This window comes from Neocloeon triangulifer, unplaced genomic scaffold (assembly GCF_031216515.1).
Source record: "Neocloeon triangulifer isolate White Clay Creek 2 clone unplaced genomic scaffold, ASM3121651v1 ptg000014l, whole genome shotgun sequence".
Classification (NCBI taxonomy): Eukaryota; Metazoa; Arthropoda; class Insecta; order Ephemeroptera; family Baetidae; genus Neocloeon; species Neocloeon triangulifer.
Window position 1 is genome coordinate 18,483,470 of NW_026775556.1, and position 26,090 is coordinate 18,509,559.

Genomic DNA, 26,090 nt, shown 5'->3' on the forward strand with positions numbered 1-26,090 from the left:
CTACACGCGCGAGTACAAGATTTTTTTTCCAACAGAGATAATAAATATTATTTGTGGTCATAAAAACCTTGTCATTATTATTTTTACACGCGAAAACACGTGGAGGTCTTTTGTCAAAATTCAGGGTCTAGAAGTAAATTAAAGTTACAAGAAATCAGTTATAGTTTTTTCATTCATCGCGATTTTCGTCGCGAGTAAGACAATGTTGAGTTGTTTTTGCTTGAACTGCTAAATTTTGGGCCGTTCCTTGTCGACTTCAATAATTCATTTTGAACAAAAAATAAGGCTAATTCGCGGTCAATCAGTCGTATGGTCCCATTTTAGACAAAGATTCAATCTGCATATAAAAGGCTGTGTAGCACGACCTACGACCTCCACGCTGCTTAAAATGTCATTAAAGATATTTGTGTTGCTCTTTTTCAGAAAAAAAATGTTTTAATGGTATTTTTTTACTTCTCCAAGGCGTTTGATACGGTTGGTTGATCACGACATTTTTAAAGAAAAATGTCTCAGATTAAGATTAATTTCTCTCCTCCCATAATGCAATGAGTAGCAAGTTATCTTTCAGGTAGAATGCAAGCCGTGAAAGACCAGAATGGTGGCTTTTCTACATGGAGTGTATTTCAATTCGTTACGGTGGAAGTACAAGTATACATAAAATTAATAAAAAAAAACATGAATAAAGCAATTACAGTTTTATTCTCCGTTGAAACTTTTGTTTTGCATATCAAAAAAAATTACAGTAAAATATAATTTTAAAATAAATAATATTTTAATAAACGTTTAAAAAAAATTGAAAAAAAAAATATTTTATTGATTTAAAAAAAAAACATTATAATTTCAATGTCATTGTAATCAGCAGTTTGTGTTTGACAAAAATTAATCAAAATTACGATAAATTCGGATCGCCCTCATCTGTATAAATTTAAGCACGCCTGACATTAGGATTTGACTGACAAATGAACAAAAAAATAAATACATTTTTATTAAACTTCCTTGTTACTTGATTTTATTTAAAAATTTCACGTTTTTCACAGCTGAAGATTGTAATTTTGCTTAAATGCGACTTAGAATTGCAAATTATTCCAATCTCATTAAATTTATTTATTTATAACTGGTCCAGCCATTAATTGATACAAAATACAAAAGATAAAATGGATGAAAATAGCTCACATTTAAATTAATCACTTAAAAATATAACTTCTTCTGTCACACTCTCGAGTTGAAAAGAGTCAATTTATTTATTATTTCTCACTTTGAAGCTTTCAATCGATTCTGGCTTCGTTTTCTTTGTTCTTGCGCTCGACGTCCTCGTTCTCGTACGCCTGGTTGTCGAATTCGTTCTGCTGCTCGAGGGCCTGTTTCTTGTCCTCGATGACCGGCGGCGCACCATTGATTTCGGTCTCCTTGACCTTGTCCAGTTGGATTTCAGGATCGCTCGGCTTCATGATGTCGTTCATTCGGCGCTTTGGCCTCCGCAGAGTGAAGTAATTGTGGAAAAGGTAGTAGACGCCCGCGAATCCAGCACACGCCGCCGCGAAAATTTGGTACGTCGGCCGCGTGCCAACTGCTTTGATCATGAAGCCGCCAATCAAGCTGCCAGCACCTTTGCCTGGTGATAGAAAAAATGCATCACATCAAAATTCTAGTCGGATTATTTTAGCAAAGTTTTTAAGCTTTTTTTGTATCTGTTTTTTTCTAGGTTGGATTTCTCAATTAACCAGTTTAAGTGGAAAAAATAAGTATTTAAAAACTAAAAAATAATACACTTGAAACTGCTCTCTAGGAAGGTGCAACATTGATGCTGTCACTGGATATTTATATTTGTTTTGAACGGCAAGTGTATTAAAAATATTAAGTAATTCTACGCATCAATTCAGAAGATTTTATCTCATTTAATTGCATGAAGTAAATTTTCCATACTTTCTAATAATAATGAATAAGTTGAATAACGTTTAATTGATAATTTTCAAATAGAAAAGTGATATATATACATAAAAAAAGAAAAATAAAATAGGAAATAGGAAAATATGTATCAAACCCTGAATTCAAACCCTGCAATGAAGAGTTGAAATAAAAAATTCAGTTAAATAAATATCTAAAATTGTAAACCTTTAATTGAAATCTCTCAAAGTTGAATTTTGTTCAAAAGGTAATGTGCTCTACAACATGAGGAAACTGTTGCTTATGCAACTGGTAGGACTTTCGTGCAATGCGGGCTAGAATAACTAGCATCACATGCAAACGGTAGCAAGGTTATTGGTATTGTCAAGGATTTTTCGCTCTCTGTTTTCTCGATTTGTCCTCTAATTTCATTTCTTTGCAAAATGAAATAAAACTAAAATAACAATGAATTTTTAACTCACCGACTCCATAGTAAATTCCTCCAATAAGACCCTGAATGCTTGAGTCTGTCGAAGAATTTGACAGTCTGGCTGTGTAAGTGACCACGGCCGTGAAGGTCAGTGACGACGTGACCCCTTCCATGGCTTCGAAGAGCAGACAAATCCACGGCTGATATAGCAGAGAGTACCCTGAGAAAATCACAAAATTAGGTTTAATTTAAGTTTTGAAATTTTCGATTCTTTAGTACCGATTAATCTGACTGTGTAGAACAGGAAGCCAATGCAGATTATGTTGGCGTGGCCAACCCTTTCGATGATGGGACCTGACAGGGCCAGCAAAGGCAACCCTGCCAATCCGCCTACCGTGATCGTCAGACCCATCAAAGTTCTGGAGGCGCCGAGATCCTGGAGGAGCCAAAAGAGGAAACTCTCGAGGAAACCCCAAACAGTTCCTGATTAAAATATAATAATAATTATAAAACTTAATTTTCTAATTTAAAATTACACAAACCTAGTAAAAAGCACGCTAGAAGTAAAGCAAAGAGCTCAATATTTCTCAGAACTTTGAAAACATCTTGCACGACGCCAGGTGCAGGAGCTTTGAAGTCCAGACGTATGGTCAGCATCAAAATCCCACCAATCACTTTCAAAACGGCGTAAAGATAAAATGCAGGTCTAAAAATATTCAACAAAAAGTAAAATAATATGAGACTGCAATGAAAAAAAAATGTTTGAGATTAAAGTCATAATTAGAAAATATATTTAAATTATGTATGGGAGTTAAGAAAATTTTCTTTTGCAAGAAGACTATTTAAAAAAAAAGTGAAAATAATTTACAATGTTTAAAAAAAAATGGGTATTTAATTTATTCTATGGGTCGTTTGACAAGAGCCTTAAAGTGGAAGTTTATTTAAAAGATGAAATTTTTTGAATTCTATTTATAATTAAAGTTCATCAAGAAAATTTTTCGCAGCAAATTTTTGAACTGCCAATTAAACGATATTTTTTTCTGTATGATTTTTACCTGAAATCAGTGTATTCTTTGCCTCTTGAGACGTAATCAATGAGCAGACCAGTCAGGGGCGAGCTGATCATGCCGCCGATGGTTGCGTAGATTCTCTGCATGCCGTAATCGGCCTTGTACTCTCTCAGGGTGGCGATCACCGCACCTTCGAACATGGCGAACGCCGTCCCGCTGATGATTCCGATCAAAACTCGGACGCCCAGGTAGAACCAGAAGGTGAGCGAAGGGTCGTAAACTTTTTCTCGCTTCAGATCGGAGCAGATTTGCTTGCGCGGGGCGGACGCCAGGCAGAGGGGACGGCAGGACCGCAGGTTGACGCCGATGGTGGGCATTGCCACCACCAGGTCGCGAAGGGCCAAAGGGTCCTCGCACTTCAAAGATGACGAGTTTTTCGAGAGAAGCTCAAACAGTGCCAAATGAGATCTAGACGAAAAAAATATTATGAGCTACATATTCAATATATTCAAATTATTAAAAAAGAGTGTATATTCAAATGAAACAAGAAGAAAAACAGTTAAGAAAATTATTAATTAAATAAATTAACATATAATTAAAGAAATTTTTAAGTAAAAGAATAAAACGTATGAAAATAATAATTTAAAAATAATTCATTTTTTAACCTTGTTAAAGGATCGTCGATGTTTGTCTCATTTTTAGGGTGTCTTTTTGCTCGGCGGTGGTTGGCAGGGTCGTCGGTGAAGATTGAAGCAACAGCTTCGTTTTCTGACAAATTGGTGCGTTTGAAAAAGTACCTCTTGGCAAAAAATGAGTCAGTGGAGGATCTGGTCGCGTTTCGGAAACTCAAGTCGCCATCCATGAAATAGCACATGTCGCCCAGACACGTTATGTTGTAAATTGTTGAGGTGGGGAAGAACACGTGGTCGGAGGCGATCACCCTTATCGCGTCGTTGTAATACTGAGGTTTTTCAACCTGAATTTGATCAAAACAATATAGCTATTTTAATTCACCGCATTTTTAATTTTTTGCCAAAAAAATATTCTAAATTTTACTGCTTGAATATTTAATTTCAATTTAATAAGATAATTTTCTGTAAATTATATTTGTTTTGTTTAATTTAATTGCATTTGGATTATAGTAAAATAAACTTAAAATAAACTTACACTAGCAAATCTAGGGTCACCTTCAACAGGAAGGTTGTTGACCTTGTTGAGCACCACCGACGGTGCATACCAGAAGTCTTCGGTCTGGCCGTCGTAGTTGACGTCCACCCTGTAGACGGGCACCGAAGTGACCAGGTTGAGGTCAAGTGTCGAAGGCGCTTGGCAAACCAAACCGCAAGACTCGAGATTGAGACTGATCGGGGTCGTAATGTTAATAAGGTTGCAGGGCGGGTCCTTCAGAAGGGTGACTTGCAAAGGGGAGACGGAGCTGAGGTTGATTTCGCCGCAGCCCAGGCCGAGGGGAATCCTCGAAGGGTAGGGCATCGAGAATCTGCCCACGGGGACCATGAGCAGCAGCAGAGAGGCAATGCCGCCGATTGTTGAGAAAAAGGAGAGCATTATCTGTGAGAAGAGGTAACAAAAAATAATGGTTTTCATTATTATAAAGGCGTACATAAAAATTACTATATTTAAAATTAAAGTGGTGACTACAATCATTTTTTTTCCTTTTTTACTTTTCACAATACAATGAGCTATAAAAAGGTCAGCGCTTAAGGAAGTGCTAGAGACTTGAGATGGTTGAAATGTCCATAAGTAACAACCAATGACATATTATCTAAACTATAAATTTTTAATTAAAAGGCAATGAACCTGTTAAGCTTGCTTGGGAAACATTCATGCTAGCTGATGAGACCTGGATTGGTCGAAACAGCTGTCCTAGCCAGTTAAGTGTGGCAAATTGTAAATTTTTCTCAAAAGTTTCGTTGCCTTTGAATTAAATTTAAAATAATATATTATTGGTTGTTTAACTTATGCACAATTCTAGTCTCTGGCACACCCTTAAGAGCGGATCTTTTTATGGCTCAAAAAAATAGAGGGGAGGTTTTTTTTATTAAGTTATATTTTATACAATAAATATTTCCTGAAAAAGAATTGTACAACATAAGTACGTTACCATTGTGACCAATTTTTAGAGTATATTAACACTGATTAATTTCCAATCAACTGGAAAACTATAAAATGTATATTATAATTTAAAAAAAAAATAGTAGCATTAAAAAGTACAATAGGTTTAACAAGGTAACTTAATTAAACTTAATGAATTGCAAAAAATATATTACTATAAATGAAAGATTATAATTTGATAACAAATTTAGTAAAGTTATCAAAAAATGTAAATCTATAAAATAAATATAAAATATGATAAAATATAATTATATAGCTAAATTATTTTTGTTGTAAATAGTTGTTAAATTTTTTAACGATTTAATAGCCAATTGTTATGAAAAGCCATAAATCCTTCAAGACCTGCGCAAAATTTGGCGTAAATATCATTAGTTTTTTTTTCAACCTTCTTACAAAAAACAAAAAGGAACAAAAGAGGAAGTTCGTATTAGGCCGGTCTCACAAAAATTATGTGAATTTCACGTAACTTTTCTAGTTAATCAGGTGGTTTAATGCAAGTGCACCTGATTTTAAATTGAAAGCGGAAAGCGAATTTTATTTCGTCGGCATTGTCAATTAAACGCCGGCAATGTCACGGTTTGCAATTACGAGCCGCTTGCAACCAGAAAATGACGATGCAGCCTAGTTGCACACGAAACGTGCCCTTGGCACGCCGCGGTGCATGACAGCAAAAATATTGTGAACAAACAAACAATCGTAATTTGCAACTGTCCGCAAATGCATTTCGCTAAATCCTGTTCTGTCAACGCGGAAAAAAATTGCTACGAAAATTAGCAGCAAATATTTAGTTCTTCTATTACGTTTGTTAAATGGAAATGCTGCTTAGCTAATTAGATTATCACTGACCGTCTGCAAAATATTTTTGCACTCACATTGGTTACAAGGTTCAATTATTATTCGAAATTGAAACTTATTTTCGGGTTTAAAACTAAATAAAAATAAACGCAACATGATTGATTTGCTGATAAAAAAAAATAAGAAAGATTTTGAAAAGAGAAAACTTACTCTGAAGTTTCCAATCCTATCAGCCACCATTCCTGCCAGGGGTGGCATAATAATCGCGATTACCGGCGTAACCGCATTCATCACAGCCGTTTCTTCGACACTCACGCCTAGTTCTCTCATGTGGATTGTCAGGTACGGGTACAACACAAACAGTGCTGAAAAATAAAAATTTTCAAATTTTTAATTATTCCTAAAAAAGAAGTTTAATTTACATGTGTTTTTATGAAAATAAAAGCGAGTTACAGATGAAAATAGCAAGGGAAAATTTCTTCGTGAAACTAAAATTTTACCGACAATAATTACGTAAATTAACTAATCTTTTAAAACCGTTAAAGTAGAAGAAAATGGCATGAATCAGTTCTGTTTTAACAAACATAATGCAGCAAAATTATTTAATAACCAAGAAAAAGATATTTTAATATTGATTATTTCAAAACGTGTAGAAAATTTTTGTTAGATTCTCACGCATAGTTCAAAATGTCCAAACAATTTCTATGAAAAATGAGTTGAGAATAATTTTAGGATCATAAACTAAAAAAAAAAAAAAAAAAAAGGAGATTGCGTACAGTTTATTATTAAAAATATTTTCAGCGATTCTTATATAATTTGCTTATGTAATTACGTTTTTCTGTACTTTAAAATGAGTAATTTTTCAGAATGGGCAATTAACTGTTGTTACTTGTATGTTCAGATTATTTTGACGTTAACAAAAGAGTTAAAAACATGCAAATGAACCAGCCGAAGCACTTAAGCTCTCGTGATTGTTTCAGGGAAAATATTCTTAATGATGGCTGAAGAGTGTTGATGGATAAAAGGTTTTCAAAGGTGCATGACCTGGCCAAACACGGATATCATTAACTCTATTCACTCCGAGGCGAATATAATTGACAGTCGTTTAAAATAAAACAAATGGATGAGAACACAGGAGATTTAAGAAGAATAGAATTTGAAGAGGGCAATTGCAAAATAGAATTTTTTGTATATTGCTTTTTGTTGCTGATTTTAAGGAAATGATTTTTACATTGTAAACTAATAATAATACTTTCGGAATTTAAAAACGTTCAATTAGTTTTAAATAACATTTAGGAATAAATATTTATTTTACTTTTTTTAATCAACAACAACTGAATTTATAATTTCACAATAAGAAATAAGTGAAAAACAAATATATAAAATTTATATAAAAATACAATCGCACCACACAAGGAATTTTGCCATTATGAAAGGATGCCTGCAGATATGGTTAATAATATTATTGGATAATGAGAGAGAGGCGACTGGCGGCGATTATTTATATGAGAGAGATGGAGAGATCATGAAATCACGCTCGTTAGAATGGTGCTCAACTCATACGACCCAACCAGAGCATCTGCAACTGAAATGATTATGGTTGGCGTCGCGCGTTTATTAGGTTTATTGCGGGGCCTAATATGAACATAAGTACAAGAACGTAATATGCAGAGAGATGAATTGCCTGGGGCAAAGAAAAATGTTCCTCTGCAGCCGTGTTTTGCGACTCTGAACTCAATTCCGCGTGGCAACTAAAAAAGTATTTGAAAACTACAACACCTTAAATACTATGGAGAAATTATATAGAGCGCTACAAGTTTTGATCAATTTGAAATTTTAATGCATTTTAATTTAGCTGGATTAAAAAAATCAATTCGATGAAAATTACAACTTTTCCATTTAAAATAAAAAATTTGGTAAATTTCTTTCGGCCTTGATGTTGATTATGCTCAGGTTCAGAAGCCAGAAATAATCCCACAATAGCGCGCAAGTTTTGGAAGTAAAAAAAAACCTGCTACCATTGCTGCCACTCACTTGAGGCATTGATGAAGAAGAGTAGTTTCAAAGGTATCAACTCCTTCTGGCGAAGGTCGGCTGCAACCCGAGTCCATATCGTGGCTAGAACCATCGCGCTCGCTGCCTATTCAGCTCCTGTGAAAATCACATAATCATTCATTATAAACAAGTGAAAAGTTGAGAAAAATTCAACATTTTATAATTTGAATTGTTTCTAACGATTTAAACAAATGGACAGCAATAATATAAAATTAATTATATTAGTATATCTTAATTATATCTTATCACAGAAGGTTCCAGGGTAAGGATTTGGGGAAAAAATTGAAAAAATAGTAGATGGCCTTCAATGACTTATATCATTTTGATTTTTGAACAACTAAATCTTAACACCCAAAAGACCTTCAAAGAGAAAGACAAAAAGAAATAAAATATTTCATACATTAAGCGGTCGGTTTAACATTTTAAAGAACTTTGTGTTTGAAATATGAATAAACAGTAAAATTGAATAATAATAATAATAATGTCACTGTATAATTTGAATATAAGATTATGCATTTTATTTTTGTGTTTTACTAGTCTTAGTACTCTTTAAGAGTCGCAAAAAATTTTCACTGATTAACGTAAAAATACTTTAAATGGAAAGTAATTGATTAAAAAATGATATTATAAGGTTTAAAATGTGTTTGAACTTTTTTTTCTTTGCGCACTCTTATTGTTTAATTAAGAGACGTGCAATGATTTCCGTCTTGCATTGACGTGGGCGTCATTAGGAATTGAATGCAACTGGTGGCGATGAAAAGCGCGAGATGCTGCAAAGAGGAAGCGCAGACAATGAAAACGTGCTCGCTCGTCGCCTCGGCGGCTCCACAGGACCAAGGACGCGTCGGCGGCCACACGAATAATGGGCCAATTTGATTACCAAATTATTCAGCAGCATGAAAGTGCTGCGACGTGTGATCCCCTGCTGGGGGGCGCTTCTCCGCTTTAATCACTTTCAATTTGTAGTTGGAGCTCCATGCTTATTTATTTCTCTGCTCTGCTTTGCCACAAGTGTTGTGATTCGCCTCTTCCAAACATATAACAATTTTATAGGTACTGCGCCGGTGGAGTTAATTTTTTTACTCTTTTTTATTTGGATGCTTTAGCAAATTCGTGCAAGTGGTTTAATGGGTTTGGTCAAATAAATGCTTTTAATTTTAATTTTTTCTCAAAAAATTTATGTCATTAATTTAAATAATTTAAAAAATATATATATTGACATTGACCAACAACAATGGAACTCTGGTTGAACACCATAATGACATTATAAGCTGTTAGGAACAAGGTCCGAACATCACAACAATCAGGAAATTTTTAATTTTTTCTGAGTGTAAACAAACTTTGACACAAACAGAGTTCTAAAGTTCAAATTGTGTTTTATAACGAGTAAAATAGCAGAAAATAATAAATTTAAAATAAAATTAAATATACGCTGAATTCATGATCATGAATTGCACGCCTAAATTGATTTTTCTTTCAAATAATTTCTGTAAAGTAGAATGGCAAACAAACTTGCCTCAAGACCTTGTCAATCCTTGTAAATAATAAAAATGTTAAAGAAAATTTGTATGATGACGCTTTTGTACCTTTTTTTGCCACTGATTTATTCATTTCCGCATTTTTTGTGTTTTTTTTTATCTATCTACTGCTGCTACTTTGAATTTTTTAAATGATTTAGGAAAAATTAAGTACAATAGTATTTTTAGAAAATTCCACAAAAGAAATTAAACTGTAATTATTTTTTAAACTTGTAATTTGGCTCTTCCCATTTCTCATGAATGTCCTTTTGCCCTTAGCTAAAATAATTAATCCCTCGCCTTGCTAATGTCACTCCAGAACTTTAAAAGTTGACATTATAAAGTTCTTTATTATCTTTCCGGTCTGAGGAGCACAAAATCGCGCCTGCGAATGCGGTGTGCTCGTCTGCCGAGACGCATTAGCGGCGAAATATCATTTAATTGCGGTGCACACGCGAAAAATCGAGGCCTTCGTCGTCGTTCACGGGAGAAAAATCACTAATGAGAGATGAGATTTGACACAATCAAGCCCAGCGGAACTTCTTGCTCGTCATCTCTCGACACACCGGACTGCGAGATTCAGGTTGCCAAGGTGTAACTGTACTTCTTCTTTGAAAGAAGAAAAAAAAATAACATGCAAGTGAGAGGCACACATTTGAGAGACGCTTCTGTTTATCTTGTAAAACAACTTATCAAATCGAACACACGCTCATTATCAATATGACATTAAAATTTTGCACAAATATATTTGCAACGAACAGGATAGATTTCAGGTTTTAGGAAGGACGTTCACCTTTTTGCTCATTTGAGTTGTTTTCTTGGAAACAATAATTATTTTGTCCAAATTCACGACGAGATAAAGCGAGCAATGCTATTCTAACATGAAACTTAGTAGACTTTATTAATTTAATGTTTATAATTAGTAATTAAATAAAAATATAAATGTTTATTTAAAAATAGTTATGGTATTGTTGAAATCTGCAAATTATTCTTAAAAAAAATCATGCTATCAAAATTAATTCAGCAGAAGCCCCCGTTTAATTATGCAGTGTAGCAAGAAATGCTGGAAAAATGAAAATTCCGGTTTTCATGCCTCGAGCTCTTTTAAAAAGTGCAATGACTTTGCAAGTTTTTGCATAAATTTCTCCCAAGACGCACGATTGGCACAAAACCAACTATGTATCTTGGAAGTCACATGGAGATAGCACTCGGCATATAAAATACAAACAGCTATCCGCGTAGTTTGTTTGTCCTGCGGCGTTATTTTTGCAAGAAAGCGTGACACGGAGCTCGGCAACTTCTATTATCGGTGTGCGTAATTATGCCTGATTGAAGCAAACTGTTTGCAACAATAACATTAAACTCGTGTACATATTTTACAGTTAATTTAGCACGTTGTTGAATAGATAATTAAATTCGCTTCTGCCAATCGTGCGTGCTATTTGCAATCATTGTCACGTCTGTTTTATTTTTTAATTCAATAACGAGGCTTGAGTTTGTTTTTGTGAGAAATTCTTTTTTGGTTTGGATAAAAATGATATCGGTCTTTCCGACACAGCAGGGCATCGATGAAAGTGAACGAACTTCTTGCCTCTCCGGTGTTATGTAATCTCTAAAGCCGAGAGTCAATATTTGCTTGCCCTACTGTTGCAGCTGCACCAATTAAAATCTCCATGGTGATGAGCAAGTGCACAAATTATCAGGCACAAAATATGTGTTAATTAGAGAAAACTTTGATCAAGATTGTTCTTCAAAGTAGAATCAAATCCTCATTTGCTCATTTGTTGTTTTTCTTTTGAATTTTGAAAAGGTTTTTAAAATGTATCTAGAAAATATTTTTATGACATTTGAAAGAAATTACGTTATTTGTGAGCTTTAGAATGAATTATTTGAATGAAGAGTTAACAAATAATTAATAATTTAATTAAAAGGAAGAAAGAACATAATAATTACTGTAATTGTGCGAATTGACAAGAAACAAGTCTTGACTGAAGTTTGGAGTGAAAATTGGTTCTCATTTAATGATAAATGATCTAAAACGTTTTAATGAATTCCTGCGTAATTTTCGGATCTGCTCAGATTTTTTATCTCATCCTTTTTCAAGTTTCGGCATCCTCAAAAAAGCAAAAGGCAAAGTGTAATTTTTTCAAATTAAACTAAAGTGAGACATTATTTATTGTGTTTAAAAAAAAAAGCTTAAAAACCCGAAAATGCAGGTAAAAAACTTTTTAAATCATTTTTTTATGTATTTTTAAAATACAGTAAAATATTATTTTTCTGTTAAATATTAATTTAGGATTATTTTATTTTTAAAGTGGACATTCTACTATTCCTCCCTGGATAAGAAATGCTTTTAAAATGTGATTGCTTTGGTAGGACCACTGAAGTGTAAATTTTTGAGTAGTTTTTTATGCTTGTGAACACGCTTATTAATTTTATATAATTCACATTAATGTTTGCTATGTTTGTGTTTGTAAAAAATATTTTAAAATTCTACGAATTAACAAGTTTCTTTATAGTATTATTTTTGTCTATTCGCAAGTTATAGGAGCTTTAGCCTCCAACAAAAAAATGTTTTTCAGTTGGTCGCATGTCCACAGCATGACATAAGAGGAGGATTTCAGTAGAAAATCATAAGAGTGTAATAACAGAAATAATTAATATAAAAACAATGATGGTTTATAATTAATTGATTTCAATTTTAGTTCCTTTTATGGAAATAATTCTCATGCAATTTGAATTGTACCAATTTTGCATAGAACTAAATAATTATCTCTTTTTTGGTCTTACCAGTCACAAAAAAGCTGAAAACGTCAGCAAGAACTACGCAGAACGATGCATCTCTATCCCTTTGCAATGGAAAAGTCCCGAATCACTGTTTGAAATTAACTCTGGTTCGTCATCTCAATTTCGAGCACACGCAAATTGAAATAATAATTCACGTTTGCAGACTGGTGAACGGGGTCTGCCAAGAGCAAGACTGGCAGCGGCGAACGCAGTTAGGCTAGTCCGGCGCGCTCGAATCGCTCTCTGCAGAGAGGGGATTTCAACTCTCACAATGGCAAAGCACACAATGCACACCACAGTGCACGGTCATTATCCAAACCAACTAAATGAAATTGATTAAAAAGGATGCGCGCGGTCAACTCTTTACTTTGTTTAAACGTCCTCCTTGTTGACATGCATGTGCGTGCGATTTTGCAATCAATCGGAATTAATTTTTAAATTAAGGATCGCTTGCGTGGTTTTCAATGGAAGTCGCGGCATTGAGGTCTCGTTTCATTAGGTGAATTAAAATCAGTGGTTTGATTGAATATTGAATGGACCAGCGCTGCATGTAGTGCGGCCTTGGGAAGAGTAATTGCGACTGAAAAACAGCAAAATGTATTATATTTTCCCCTCTAATGATTGGTAGTTTAATTTCACACAAAAAAGTATTGTTGTTAATTTTAATATTAAATTTGTTAAATTTTATTAATAATTTAATGCGTAATTTTTTCATTATTTTCTTTAATAGTTTTTTTTTTAAAAACCATTAAAAATTATTATTTTTGTATTTAATGTGTATTATAAAATTTTATTTTTGTTTTTATTTTTTTGATGCAGGATATTTTGAGTTCAATCATTTAACTATTATTTAATTAATTCTATTTATCTAATCAAAATTATAATAATATTAAACAATAATAAAATTATGCTTCTTCTCTTTCAATATGTTATAATGATCACTATTTTTGTGCAAAATAAACAAATAATCAGTTTAGCACTCTCATTAATCTTTTTGGTTCCAAGCGAGGATCAAAGTGAAAGTGTCACAAGTTTTGCTTGAGCTGAGCCAAGATTATCTCACTGGCGTTAATAGCCGCGGCAAAAAACCTTTGAACCCATTATTCCCACCTTGCTAGTTGTTTAATGAGCTACGTAGATATATGTCTCAAATGTATGCTAAAATCCAACAGCAGAAGAAAATTATTTTACGCTTAATGAAAAATATTTTATTGACTGATAAATTAAAAATGTTGGAATGGAATCTATTTTTTGAACTTCAAATCCGCTGAGAATGAATTTTTTTACTTACTTTAGAGAATTCAACAGGGTCGATGACCAATACCCATAATTAAGGTGTAAAACAACAAAGAAGGGACATCGTGGCAAGAAGTGATGATTTCCAGGAGTAGTTGAAACGCATTCTACGTAGAAAAGCAACAAACTGAGTTGGAAGTGCGGCGGCCACCTTGAGGAACAGCTTGTGCTTGTTATCATTATGCATGGCCAGGTTGATTGTTATTCGTGTCAAGTTTTATCTGGCGTGCCTTGACTGTGGGTCACCGTCACCATCAAACTATGAGCGAGTACTACTCGCTCGACAGTTAATAAATTGTCTGTTTAAATTTTCCAACACTTAATTAATTTTTTTAAATACATAATTATATTCCGTGTTGCAATAAAGCATTTTTAGATTTGCAGATTTTTACTTGGTTCCAATATTTGTATTTTCAGCAATTATTTTTAATAAAAGGAAGTTAAATAATCTTCAAACACAAAAATTAAAATAACAAAATAAACAAATTGAAGTTATAAAATTATATTTGTTTTAAAATAAAAATTTAATAAAACTTTAAATGAATTTAAATGTCCAATAAAAATATTATAAATTATTAATAAATATTTTCAAAATTTGTTTGTTTTAAAGAGTTTGTTTTGTAAAATTTTATTCATCACCATCAGTTATCCATCTATTTCTATAAATAGTATCAATATTCAAAATTGTTCTTCTTTAACAAAAATAACCAATGAAAGCGAAAATTATTCTTAAGATTTTTATCATTCAGTCAATCAAAAAGGAGCCGACTTTCCTTATTTGGATGTAGCTTATGAGTAAGATTTGTATGCTTAATGATAGCTGCTGAATTGAGCAATTGACGAGTTTCCGGTAAAATTGATTAAGCGTTCGTTAATGATGCCGCACGTCATCGCGTCAACAGCCGCGGTGTTTTATAATTATATTTTTCCTTTCTGATCGCCCTCACTCTCTCATCTCGCCTGTTATCAGTGAGTCAGTCGTATGCTCTGTGATAAGGACTCGCAGGTAGAGAGAGAGCGGATCAGCTAAAACAAGCACACTCGGCCTGTGATCCACCTTTTTCGGCTCATTCCGACTTTGTGTGTGGCTCCAGATAGAACTCGGCGGTGCGTGTTTTATTTCTCCAGCTAAGCTGCTCACGCCCTACTCATCCTCAAGGTATGAAACGATTTTCGCATTCTCTTCTAAAGCTTTTTGGATAATTGCCATTTAAATTAGAAAGACATAAGTGCAAAATTTTCTGAGCCGCGGGTTTTTTTACAGTTTCTGCTTCAAAAATAAACATTTTTGATTTAATGATTCCTTGAAACATTTTTCGTTACTTACTAAATGGTCAAATTTAAGGAAATGCCGCTATTTTGGTGGATAAAAAAACACTTCTAGAAGTAAAGTAATCAAATTATTCAAGCTGCTTTATTTTTTGTTAGTGTTTTAGAAAATCATTAATTTTCCACATCAAAAGCTGTGCCGCTGGTACAATTTTCTTTGTAAATAATTTGCCCTTTCTTGTGAAATCTGCTGTCTCTAAAATAAGTCTATCCATGTTGGATTTGCTCACGATGAGCGAGATAGATAAGTTATCACTCGTCATTTACAGGAGTGGCGGCCGACTCCATTTACACAGCACCGCGCCGAGAGTATTTCTCGCTTATCAGACGCAACGCCGTCACCAATATCATATAATTCTCACTCTCTCGTTCGTATCCCGCCGCGTGGTAAGAGACCAGTCAGAATCATCATAGTTTAATAATTGCATTATCTTTCCTGCTTTCGGAAAGAAACGCCCTGAGTGAAATTGCAGAAGTTGCTACAACTTTATCACTCATAGGCGAGATTTTTCGTTGCGAAAATCCTCTTTGTCATCAACGAACGTTTAAAAGTTTTTCAATGTGTGCTCAGAATTTGTATGAATCCAATTCTCCTTTTTCTGTTTTGAAATCACTTAATTGTGAATTTCATTTGGTAGAAGCGAGTAGAAGAAATTGACAAATATGATGAATTTTAATTCAAAATTTGCATATCCTTGATGATTATTTCATTAATTTATTTTTAAGGAAAATACAACATGTCAATTTTAAATTCAAATAAAATTCAACAAAACCTCATTTTGAAAAACAAAAAACATTTTCACTGGGAAAAATTACAATTAATTTTCTATTATAATTGTTTGAAGCGGTTTGAAATGTATTTTATTTCTATTTAGCACAAATTAAGGAGATTAATTCTATAATTACATTGCTCAAAACTGATATCAGGCTGACTTTGCTATTATTTTTATTCCACAAACTCGAGATTTATTAAGATTTTAGGAGGAAGGAAAAGCTTTTGATAAATCAGACCATTATTTTATTGTCTGTTATTTTCATTTAGATTAAAAAGAGCAACAGCAAGACTCTTTCTCTCCTCCCTCAAAATTTCAGAATTTTCCGAATATGCGATTTTGAGCGGAATTTACCAGGCCATATTTTATTATGTAGAATTCTCCTTAAATTGACAAAGAAATTTCAATTTTTCTAATGCCTCCGTATTTTAAACAACCTCTTTGGAGCCCCTTTGAAGTAAAAAAAATTACCCTTGTATTATTATTATTTTAACGATATGAAGGAAATAATTTTTTTGTTTAAATATCATTTTATTTAAAAGAAATTGACAAAATTAAAGATTGCGCAGAAAACTCGTTGTTTTTGTATCCCAATCAAGGATATCTCGCTTTTATTGATTTACTTGCGCGCTTTTGATAAGCCAAACCGATGAGCAACCCAGATTACTGCACGAGTGAAAATCACACGCCGCTTATCAACCCCTGGCCGAGCAAATAAGATTGTTGAGTAATTTTCTCTTTTTTTTTTAACTTCCAGGCACGTTCCTTTCCCCTTGGACAGCTCCACGATGGCGCAAAGTCGCCTCGTCCTCTCCATTTCCGTCCTTTTTTTAATTGGTGAGCAAACATGATATTTTATTTCTCACTTCTTGTCTGACACACGAAATTTCCTTGTTCAAACAAATCAGGGTATGTGGCGGCGCAAGGTCGGTCGAACCGCCTCCCGCAGGTCGAGTGCTACGAAAATAGAACCTTGTACGAAAGATCTTTGCGCATCCCAACTACAATGACATCTTTCATCTCGCTGATTGACAAAATCGAGCGGATACCAGGCATCAACCAGGACTTGAGAACTCTGTCCTCAACTCTTTTGCACAGGTGAAAATTTAAAAAAGATCAATTCAAGAAATTAATTATAAATATGGTTAGATTAAATAGTTTTGGTTGTACCAATGAAAATATTACAAAATAATTGTAATATATTAAATTGAAAATTACAATGCAACATTATTATAAGAGATCAATTTGTTTTCAAATATTGTTAATTTAATTACAAATTAATTTAAAATATTATAGATTTCGCACTGATGGTGTCGAGCGCGATCCATTGATCACCTCGCCGGTCGATGGAGTGGTACCATTTTTGCCTTCAGGTTTTCAAAACGGAAAGCATCGTCTGTTGCTTGAAAAGCTCATTCCAGGCAATGCCCTCAATTTTCCAAACGCCAGCTTGACAAATGAAGAAAGGGTAAGCATTTTATTTAAAAGAAAAATCTTGTTTATGTCTTTGCTAACTTTTTAAAATAATTTAAAATATAACTTGCCAAAATCTTAAAAATAGAGTAAATTTAATAAAAAAAATCTGAAACCATTAAATAAAATTTAAGACAACTTTTTCACTAATTTATTTTATTAAGAAAAGTTTTAGTTTATGGCGTAACATAGTATTGTGAATGAACTTTATTAATTAAAAAATTTTAATTAGTGCGGTCTGCACTTCATGATGTCGCACACGGTGGACAGGTGGGAGCGTCGCGACGAGTCGCAGACGTGCAACCGTCTGCAGAATTACAGGTCAATGTCGAGGATTCCTCGCAGCGTCCACGACCACCACCATCACCACCACGACCACAAGGAGGCGGAGGAGAAGGAAGAAGAAGTCAAAGAGACCCTGGACTATGATGAGGTGCCTCAGGATCATGACAGCGGCGCCGACGATGACGGAAGGGCTGCCAGGCAACAATCGATTCCGGAGAGCGCGTGCCCCATCGAGGAAGGCGCCCTTTGGACCCCGTGGGGCGCTGTCAGTGGAGGAGCCCTCATTGCAGGCATCGCTGCTGGTCTTCAAAGACAGGAGGTAACAAACAAACAATGAAAAATGGGAAAAATGTTAATATTTTTATTGATAATTAAATTTATTTTAATGAAACATTAAATAAAATATTAAATAATAAAAGTATACAAAAATATCTTACTCTAAACTAAATTTATTACAAATATATTTAGCAATATCCTTTTATTTTTAAACTTTTACAAGCATGTACACATATTTATACTTTCTTTGATTTTGAAAGTGAAATTAAATTGTAAATTAAAATTAAATTATCGTCAAGTTATTATAAAAATTATCCACAAATAAAGTTTCATGAACGTATTATCAAATTAATATTTTTATTATGTAACTTTAATGCAATTTAGAGATTAATCAAATTTTATTTTGTTTTAACTTTTTTCTTTCGCTTAACCAGGTGTCAGTGAATCAATTGCAACTGACATTCCCTTCGAACCAAGATTCACCGCGCGCCTTCGCCGCTGCCGGTCCAGTCGACAACGTTTTTGCGGCCACGCTTTCTGGAGATCTGGCCGAAGTTGTTCTCCGCCAAGGACCGCGTTCGCAACTGACGCCAATGAAAGTCGGTTCCACCGGTGGCTGGAACGACACTGCTGTGCCGAGATATTACTTTTTGAATGACAACGAAAATTACGAAATGACCGACGCCGAAATTCGAGGCGCCCTGGATGGTGACTTTAAATGATTTGAGAAAATCATATTTTATAATTTGATGATTTAAAAAAATTAGGACTCATTCTCGGTCTCTCGCTGCCAACTTTGCAATCCTCTTTCGGAAGTGTCCTCAAGTTGTCCCAGGTTTTGGACATGTATTACTCTGAGCGAGGAATCCCAACTCAAAGGTCATACCGAGCTTGTCAAAGAAGGGAGCAGCTTTCAAATGTGGCCCCGTCCGAAACCATTCAAACACAGGTTAGTTGTAAACTTAAAAATTTCTTTTTAACTCTCAAAGTTAATTAAAATCAATACAATTGATTAAAATTCATTCTTCATTGAAAATAAGGTGCGAAACATTATTCCTGCTCTGGGCAACTATTTGGTTTCGGCACCAATCAGGGACGAAATTCTCGAAACTTACATTGCCACCGCCGTTTCTCGCCTCAACGCCTATGTTCGTAAGTTTGATGCATTTATATTTTAGTTGCTTTACTAAAAATTTGTCAAATTCAGCCGGTATGAATGATAGACAGTGCGAAATCAGAGACAACCAGCAGCCGCAAATCACTGCAGACAGGACAGCAGCACCCTTGCTGGATCTGTTCCTTGTGATTGACCCCACTTGGATGTACGAGGATGCGATGCCGACCCTTGCGTAAGTTGCGAAAATTAATAACATTAACTATATCAGTACAAGATAGCTCATCATTGTTATAAAAATCAATTAAATTAATTAAAGAAAAAACAAAGACGAATATATAAAATTTAAAGAAAAAAATTGCAGCACATAGTCTGGCTAAAGTTATACTTTTAATCTAGATTTAAATAATTACTTTTCATTCAACATGACTCGTTTTTTTCTTTTTAAATTAAAAAGTTTAATGAAAATCATCCAGTCCACATTGTACATTTAAATCTTTCATTCCATTTGTTAAAAAATTTCAACATAAATTTCAATTACAGCGCTTTGCTTCGGGAAGTTGCTCCTCATCCTCAGGCCTCAACTCTGACCCTAACTATTGGTTCAAATGAACAGATGCCTATGATTAATTACACAAGGACTCTTCTTGATTTCTACGGAAACTTCACTTACGAAAAATACCAAAACTGTAATAAAATTTGTTTTAAATTTGAAGAAGACTACATTAATTATTTTTAATTTCTAGACCGCGGATCGGCTCTGGACGTTGTCAAATCATTGGCGCAGTTTAGAAATGTATTTTTCAATATGAGGGAGGAAGAACGAATGGCGAATCGTGCTGGCGGCCGATCGCAAGTTTTGCTTTTCATCGTGAACACGGCCAGCGGAGCTACGGACGAGAACAGCAGGTGGCTTTTGCAGAACGAGGCTAGGGTCTTCAGGGAAAGGAACCCTGGCAAGTTTATTTTGATTAAAAAATTGAAATTTTTCTAATTAATTTTAAAATTTTCAGATGTGAGGATTTTGTTCTGGACCTCAGGCAACAAGGAGCGTTTCAAGGACGTCGTGAGTGACCCTGAAAAGGACCTTTTCCTCCTGACTCCACCTGGATTCCAGGGCGTTCCTGACGTCAAGCCCGTCGTCGACAGGCTCAAAATTTGTATGTTAAAATTTTACCAAATAGCATTGCAAAAAATTATAATTAATAAAAAAAAATAGTGCCCCAAAGAATGACCAACCCTGCTTGCGGAGGGGAATGGAGAATGGAAGGTACAAACGGAGGAGGTCAGGAGATGACCTGGTACGCAGACACTCAGGGCGTTTACTACTATCGCCTCAGCCCTAACTATTTCATGCACAGCGAATCGACCACCGTAAAGGTCAGTTGAAAAATTGAAAGCAAGTTCAAAAATTTTAAATTATTTTTTTAATTTTCAGTTCCAAGGAACTGGTCAAGGTCGCCTGACCGTGTGCTTCTCGAGAACCATCGCCCAGCCCATTGCCAGTCAGGGCGGCCAGGGCTCTCAGAGCGGCGTGACCTGTCGGCAGCTGCAAGGGTCAGATTCAACAGAATTCAGGGTTGAAAGGCCGTGCGATGGCCAATGGTTTGCCATCGACTGCAGACCGCAGTACTTCTCGGTTGTGGCCACCGATTCCACCAACAGATGCCAAGGAAGAAACAGTAATTATTATTCATTTTAATTTTTTAAATGTTTATTTAAATTAAAAAAACACAATTTTTATAAAGTATGCTTCAAATTTTGATGGGCAATTTATAAATTTAATTTTGTTTTAATAGCGGTCGACAACGGATGTCGCTACCCCGACTTGGTGCGCTTCACAGTAACAGCCAACGGAATAAATTGCCACAGCGGCGCCTCCGTGGTCTTCATCTCCTCCTTCCTAATCCCAACACTCGCGTTGCTCCTCAGTAAATTCAGTTAGGAATTTTCGAAAAGCTTAGCCAATTAAAAAAAAAGAGAAAAGGCTTGAAGCCACATTTTACCAAATTTTGTATGTAATCTTTGTTCAGAAGTGCCATGTCATTTATAAAACACCTCATTTTGCATCAAGCCAAAACCTTCCAGATCAATTTTTACTGATGTATTTGCCAATTTTAGTGTTAAATAAGTAAGTTTTGTCATATTAACTTAATTTTTGCAGCTTATTTCCAGTGACGTGTATTTTTTGTTAATAAAAATCTATTTAAAATTTTCAACTTGGTTGATTTTAGTCGCCGTTCATTCCCATAAATTCAGTCCTAAAAGCACTAGCATCATTTGTGCTCAAATCAAAAGACCTACAAAAATTGCCTAATAAGTTCTTAAAAAGACATGATGTAATATTTAAAAAGATCACTTTGATAAGTCATGCCTAGACAGAAATTTCATTAAATAAATTAACTTAAAATTATTAGAAAATTCAGGTTTAAAAAACCAGCCAAGATTTTTAACCGTACATAAAATAACGAAAAGGTGAATTATATAAAAAAAAAAATCCCAATGAGGAATAAGTAGCCGTCAAGCCATTTAAATTTTAATGTTAAGTCGAAATTTAAGGAAAAATAATTCAGGACTCAAAACATTTAGGGGAAATGAGATAAGGGCAAACGCGATTTTTCCCTTCCCTATTTTTTATTTTTATTCTAAACGGAGGCACGTTTTGTGCTGAAGAGGTCATTACTCGGTTTGATTGAAATTCTATCACGCTGGCAGGGAATGGAAATTAGCTGTCATTAAAAGTGCTAAACGGTGCTCTCGGGCTGATTTACGGCCCCGCTGCGGCGCCGTCGTCCGAAGCGCAGGCGCCCCGGCTCCGCTTGTGACGTAGAACCCCGAGTCACGTGATTAAAAAATCGAACTTCGAACGAGAGTCCGCCAAGAAGTGATATCGTCAGGGTCGCACAAGTAAGTGCTTTAACATTACATTAGCCTATTAGAAATGCCGCATTAACTTTGCACCACCTTTGGCTAACAAATTAGCGCATGACGCTGCATAGAAAAGGGGGCGAACGTCATCAGAAGGGCCCCTGATTGACTCGAGTTGTGTTCAGCCAGTCCTCCACTTTTATTTATTCGACAAAAAACGTGTTTTGCAACGTACTGGCCACTGCACTATCTCCGCAGTTCACGCAGATAAAGCCTTTGATTTGCTGTCAAAGCAAATTTGGCCTCGTTTATAACAAACTGGAACTCGAATTAATTCAATTGCACGGATTATTGCAAGAAGTTAGTTTTGTTGCAAGTCGCACTGCGGACAATAGCGGCTGATTTAAGGTGTTTATAAATAAATCTTGTTTACGCGTTGTGCTATTTTCGCTTGTGAATGCACATCAAACGGGGACCGACCGCCCATTCAAGAATTTATGGCCTGACTAATAGCAAATCAATCGTCTTTCAAAGTCGTTCACATTCGTCTTTATTTTTTTGGGAGAAATGTTAACGATTTTGTTTACTGCAAAGGAGCGCAAAGTATAGAACTCTGCCTATAATAAAAAGAAACGAAAAACGTGAAAGTAGCATTTAAACTTTAGGTTTAGTTTGGATAATCTGTAGCGAAAATTAAAAACAGAAAGTTTTATGTAATTTTTAAACTCTGCCAATAAAACTGCTATAAATTTTTGCTTCTTTTTCAAAATAAAAAAAAATTAAAAAAAAATTGTTTTCTTCTCATTTCGTTTTTAATTTTTTTTTGTTCTATTAATATTTTATCAAAGAAAGACTAATTAAATATAACTATCTAACTGATCATTTTAAATTTTCTAGATCAAAAATGTCAGCAGAATACGTTTTAGGGGTTGACATAGGAACTACCTCTGTAAAAGTCAACCTTATCGACATATCAACGAAAAAGCCAATAGCCAGACAGACTAAAGACACCCGAGCTGATTGTCCCAGTGAATTGGGCCCTGCAGCTGGAAATAAACAAGTCCGACTTTAAATTTTAACAATCAAATAAAATTTAATGTAAATTTATTTTAAAATTGAAGGATGCAGCTCGAATCGCCTCTGCATTCCACGGGTGCGTTTCGCGCCTGCCGAGGGACAAGTTGAAATTGGTGACCAGCATCGGGGTGTGCGGCCAAATGCATGGGGTTGTTTTATGGAAGCAGGGCAGCGCCTGGGGCTACCAAGGAGGTGCATTTCCAACTTTTAAAATCTTTTGAAGATATTAATTTTTAATTTATTTAGAGAGGTTGGAATTGAGTACGCAAGCGTCAGGGGCCGTGTCTGCCGTTTACACCTGGCAAGACAATAGGTGCACCCCTACCTTTTTGGCCTCCCTGCCCCACCCTGAGAGCCACTTGGGACTTAGCTCTGGTTTTGGCATTCCGACTGTTTTCTGGATGGCCAAGAACAAACCGGAGCGCCTTGAGAAATACGACAGAGCTGGAACGATTATGGTAAAAATTAGTCACTTGGCTCGGGCTGTGAATAAATTTTGAAATCAAAATTTGTGGCAGGATCTGATTGTGGCAATGCTCTGCCAGTTGGAGGAGCCGGTCATGTCCAGCCAGAATGCTGCCAGTTGGGGATATTTCAACTCGGTGACCGGCGAGTGGAATAAACAACTTCTGGAGGACGCTGGATTTCCTGTTAAATTTTTGCCACATGTGATTCCAGCGGGCGGAGTTGCTGGCAATTTGAAACAAACTTGGCTTGGCATTCCAGCAGGAACTCCTGTCGGTAAGTGAATTTTTTTTTTTAAATTTGCTTTCAAAAACAAGCATAATCTTTTTTAAGTTAATTGAATCAATGTTTATTAGGTGCTGCTCTTGGTGATCTACAGTGCTCGGTTTTTGCCAATTTGCTTCGGCCAGGTTTGGATGCCGTCATTAATATTTCTACCTCAGCACAATTAGGCTTTGTGATGCCTAATGATTTTCAGCCAGAAATTAAATCAGCAGGTAAGGTAGCTTGAAATTTAACCCTGAATCCTTTACTTAATGTTAGATTAAAAATTTAAATGGCTAGATGAGGATATTTCCTCCGTCCAGTATTTCCCCTACTTTGATGGGCAGTATTTGGCCGTAGCAGCTTCGCTAAATGGTGGCAATAGTTTGGCTTTATTTGTCAAAATATTGCAGCAATGGGCCCACGAGCTTGGCTTCAGCGTACCGCAAGGTAGGAGAATAAATCTTAGTTTCGTTTCAAAACGTTTATATTTGATTGCTTTTATTTTCAATCAACTTTAGATAAAGTTTGGCAGCGGATTTTGGATCTGGGGGCCGCAAATGAGTCGACAACTTTGCAAATCAACCCTACTTTGCTTGGGGAGAGACACAGTCCAGAAGTAAGAGGCAGTGCATCCAATATCGACCCGAGCAATCTGAGTTTGGGCAGTGTGACCAGATCTTTGTGTCAGGGCATCATTTCTAATTTACTTCTGTAATTATTTCATAATTTTGCATTATCTTTTTTATAAATTTTTTTTTTGCAGAATGATGCCTAGGGATTTCCTTGTTTCTCATGGGGTTGAGAGGATATTGGGAGTTGGATCTGCAATGACGAGGAACGCGGTTCTCCAGAGCGAGGTCAGCAAACAGTACGAGTTGCCGCTAGAGGTTTTAAGTGGCGGAGATGCGGCTCTAGGAGCTGGGCTTTCTAGGTTGCTTCACATTTAAATCAAGCTCAAATAAAAGCGTTTTAAATCGAATTAATACTATGGCTTTAGGCGCTGTAGCCACAATAAAGAGTACAATAGCTTAAATATAACTAAACGCTGCCTTGCATGAAATATAAAAATTGTATGATGTTCCGTGTATCTGCTATAGCAGGAACCAATGCCAATGATTAGCAATAAAAAATAATCAAAAGGTGCATTACATCGCTAGATTGCTTTATATGAATAAATCCTAATTGTCAGGCTGAATAATATAATATTACTAGCAGATTACTAGTTAATATGAACGGTCCCTTAGTTACAAAATACATTTCAGCAGTTGTTCAGAATTGAACAGTTCACTCACTTTGGAAGTCTTCTTTCTTACTGGCTGTTGAGCTCTTCGATGATTGACCACAGCTCTTCAGCAACTTCCAGCCTGTTATTTTTGACGATACTTATTTCAAATGGCCTGATCCTTGAGAACGCCTTGCTCTTAACGTCTGGAAAATTATATAAATTTCAAAATGTTCTGAGAAATTCAAATTTTGCTCACATCCAGAGAGAACTTCTTGGTTGCAGTTTGCGAAATCCCAGTAAACGCCAGAATACTCACCGAGGCATTTAGTTACATTCCTGTAAATGAAATAAAAAAATGCAATCCATTGGAAAATTAAGATGTTAAAATTACCTCAGTGAATTCAGTTTTACCACCGCCTCATTTTCTTTCTCCTTGATGACTTCATCGTACTGCATTAAACCATTTTCCAACCGCTCTATTTCCTCCCTGCAATCTTCAATGAACTGAGCTTTTTTCTCCTAACCAAAAACGGAATTATTACAAACATAAAAAGACCTGATAATTATTAACATATGACTTACAAAATCAATTTCTATCTTCCTGTCTCTGTCTTCCATCCTCATCTCCGCTTCTGTCGCTTTCCGGAATGCAGCTAACTCTTGATTTACAGCTATTGCATTTTTATTGATGCCTTCCTGCACCTCTATGGAAGTTTTCAATTCAGTTTCATTCAATATTATTAAAAAAATCACAGAAAAAAATTATACCTCGAATCTTGCTTGTGATATCAGAGGCTTCCGAGGAAATCCTGTCACACTGCTGATTGACGCTGACACGCAGTTTGTTCAGCGACTTCCTCGGACTGTCCGCCTCGTACATTTGCTTCCGAATTTTTTCCAAACCACTCAGAAATGAGTCGTCCATCGCTGAAGAGAAATTTTACCGAACTAAACAAAATCAAGCGAAAGCAAACGTTTGTTTTGAAATCTCAAGGTCGCCGGCTGTTTTAGCGGGAATCAAAACAAACGAG

The 26,090-nt window shown here is 35.2% G+C and overlaps 4 protein-coding genes across 7 annotated transcripts; 2 read left to right on the plus strand and 2 right to left on the minus strand.

Moving 5' to 3' along the window:
* Positions 1–866: 866 nt before the first annotated feature.
* Positions 867–14,019, minus strand: LOC132201088 (major facilitator superfamily domain-containing protein 6-like). 2 transcript variants are annotated; one of them, XM_059626992.1, is made up of 10 exons: positions 13,903–14,019; positions 8,287–8,403; positions 6,463–6,617; positions 4,492–4,893; positions 3,990–4,300; positions 3,370–3,792; positions 2,857–3,020; positions 2,594–2,797; positions 2,367–2,534; positions 867–1,612 (listed from the first exon to the last, which is right to left on the minus strand). In XM_059626992.1, the coding sequence occupies exons 2-10, from the start codon at positions 8,378–8,380 to the stop codon at positions 1,266–1,268; spliced, it is 2,268 nt and encodes a 755-aa protein (XP_059482975.1). In that variant the 5' UTR covers positions 8,381–8,403; positions 13,903–14,019; the 3' UTR covers positions 867–1,265. The 2 variants fall into 2 exon arrangements, with proteins under 2 accessions (XP_059482975.1, XP_059482974.1); XM_059626991.1 differs by lacking the exon at positions 13,903–14,019 and adding an exon at positions 12,615–12,807.
* An 888-nt stretch (positions 14,020–14,907) lies between these two features.
* On the plus strand, positions 14,908–21,376 carry LOC132201356 (uncharacterized). Of its 2 annotated transcripts, XM_059627468.1 has the most exons (16): positions 14,919–15,066; positions 15,506–15,623; positions 16,767–16,846; positions 16,918–17,107; positions 17,306–17,477; positions 17,715–18,086; positions 18,478–18,751; positions 18,811–18,992; positions 19,084–19,195; positions 19,251–19,392; positions 19,701–19,846; positions 19,904–20,113; positions 20,171–20,317; positions 20,377–20,537; positions 20,596–20,839; positions 20,957–21,376. In XM_059627468.1, exons 3-16 carry the CDS (start codon positions 16,798–16,800, stop codon positions 21,100–21,102), a joined length of 2,547 nt encoding a protein of 848 aa, XP_059483451.1. In that variant the 5' UTR covers positions 14,919–15,066; positions 15,506–15,623; positions 16,767–16,797; the 3' UTR covers positions 21,103–21,376. The 2 variants fall into 2 exon arrangements, with proteins under 2 accessions (XP_059483450.1, XP_059483451.1); XM_059627467.1 differs by lacking the exon at positions 15,506–15,623 and having other exon boundaries at positions 14,908–15,066.
* A 598-nt stretch (positions 21,377–21,974) lies between these two features.
* On the plus strand, positions 21,975–25,008 carry LOC132201360 (sedoheptulokinase-like). Of its 2 annotated transcripts, none has more exons than XM_059627474.1 (9): positions 21,975–22,064; positions 22,923–23,085; positions 23,147–23,294; positions 23,349–23,560; positions 23,621–23,843; positions 23,924–24,064; positions 24,132–24,281; positions 24,353–24,545; positions 24,598–25,007. In XM_059627474.1, the coding sequence occupies exons 2-9, from the start codon at positions 22,930–22,932 to the stop codon at positions 24,779–24,781; spliced, it is 1,407 nt and encodes a 468-aa protein (XP_059483457.1). In that variant the 5' UTR covers positions 21,975–22,064; positions 22,923–22,929; the 3' UTR covers positions 24,782–25,007. The 2 variants fall into 2 exon arrangements, with proteins under 2 accessions (XP_059483457.1, XP_059483458.1); XM_059627475.1 differs by lacking the exon at positions 21,975–22,064 and adding an exon at positions 22,171–22,433 and having other exon boundaries at positions 24,598–25,008.
* LOC132201362 (uncharacterized) lies at positions 24,976–26,073 on the minus strand. The gene is made up of 5 exons (XM_059627478.1): positions 25,828–26,073; positions 25,642–25,763; positions 25,451–25,578; positions 25,316–25,395; positions 24,976–25,262 (listed from the first exon to the last, which is right to left on the minus strand). The coding sequence occupies exons 1-5, from the start codon at positions 25,982–25,984 to the stop codon at positions 25,144–25,146; spliced, it is 606 nt and encodes a 201-aa protein (XP_059483461.1). The 5' UTR covers positions 25,985–26,073; the 3' UTR covers positions 24,976–25,143.
* Between the last annotated feature and the right edge of the window lie 17 nt (positions 26,074–26,090).

Coding starts and splice junctions, on each gene's coding strand:
- LOC132201362 (XM_059627478.1), bottom strand. CDS start 25,984: ATGGACGACTCATTTCTGAGTGGTTTGGAAAAAATTCGGAAGCAAATG. Junction 25,764..25,827: donor TATCACAAGCAAGATTCGAG/GTATAATTTTTT, acceptor AAACTTCCATAG/AGGTGCAGGAAGGCATCAAT. Junction 25,263..25,315: donor CCAAGAAGTTCTCTCTGGAT/GTGAGCAAAATT, acceptor ATAATTTTCCAG/ACGTTAAGAGCAAGGCGTTC.
- LOC132201360 (XM_059627474.1), top strand. CDS start 22,930: ATGTCAGCAGAATACGTTTTAGGGGTTGACATAGGAACTACCTCTGTA. Junction 23,844..23,923: donor TCCAGCAGGAACTCCTGTCG/GTAAGTGAATTT, acceptor AATGTTTATTAG/GTGCTGCTCTTGGTGATCTA. Junction 24,065..24,131: donor GCCAGAAATTAAATCAGCAG/GTAAGGTAGCTT, acceptor TTAAATGGCTAG/ATGAGGATATTTCCTCCGTC.
- LOC132201356 (XM_059627467.1), top strand. CDS start 16,798: ATGGCGCAAAGTCGCCTCGTCCTCTCCATTTCCGTCCTTTTTTTAATT. Junction 17,108..17,305: donor TCCTCAACTCTTTTGCACAG/GTGAAAATTTAA, acceptor AAAATATTATAG/ATTTCGCACTGATGGTGTCG. Junction 19,393..19,700: donor GATGCGATGCCGACCCTTGC/GTAAGTTGCGAA, acceptor TTTCAATTACAG/CGCTTTGCTTCGGGAAGTTG.
- LOC132201088 (XM_059626992.1), bottom strand. CDS start 8,380: ATGGTTCTAGCCACGATATGGACTCGGGTTGCAGCCGACCTTCGCCAG. Junction 6,618..8,286: donor CTTCTTCATCAATGCCTCAA/GTGAGTGGCAGC, acceptor TTTATTTTTCAG/CACTGTTTGTGTTGTACCCG. Junction 4,894..6,462: donor ATAGGATTGGAAACTTCAGA/GTAAGTTTTCTC, acceptor CTCTTCTCACAG/ATAATGCTCTCCTTTTTCTC.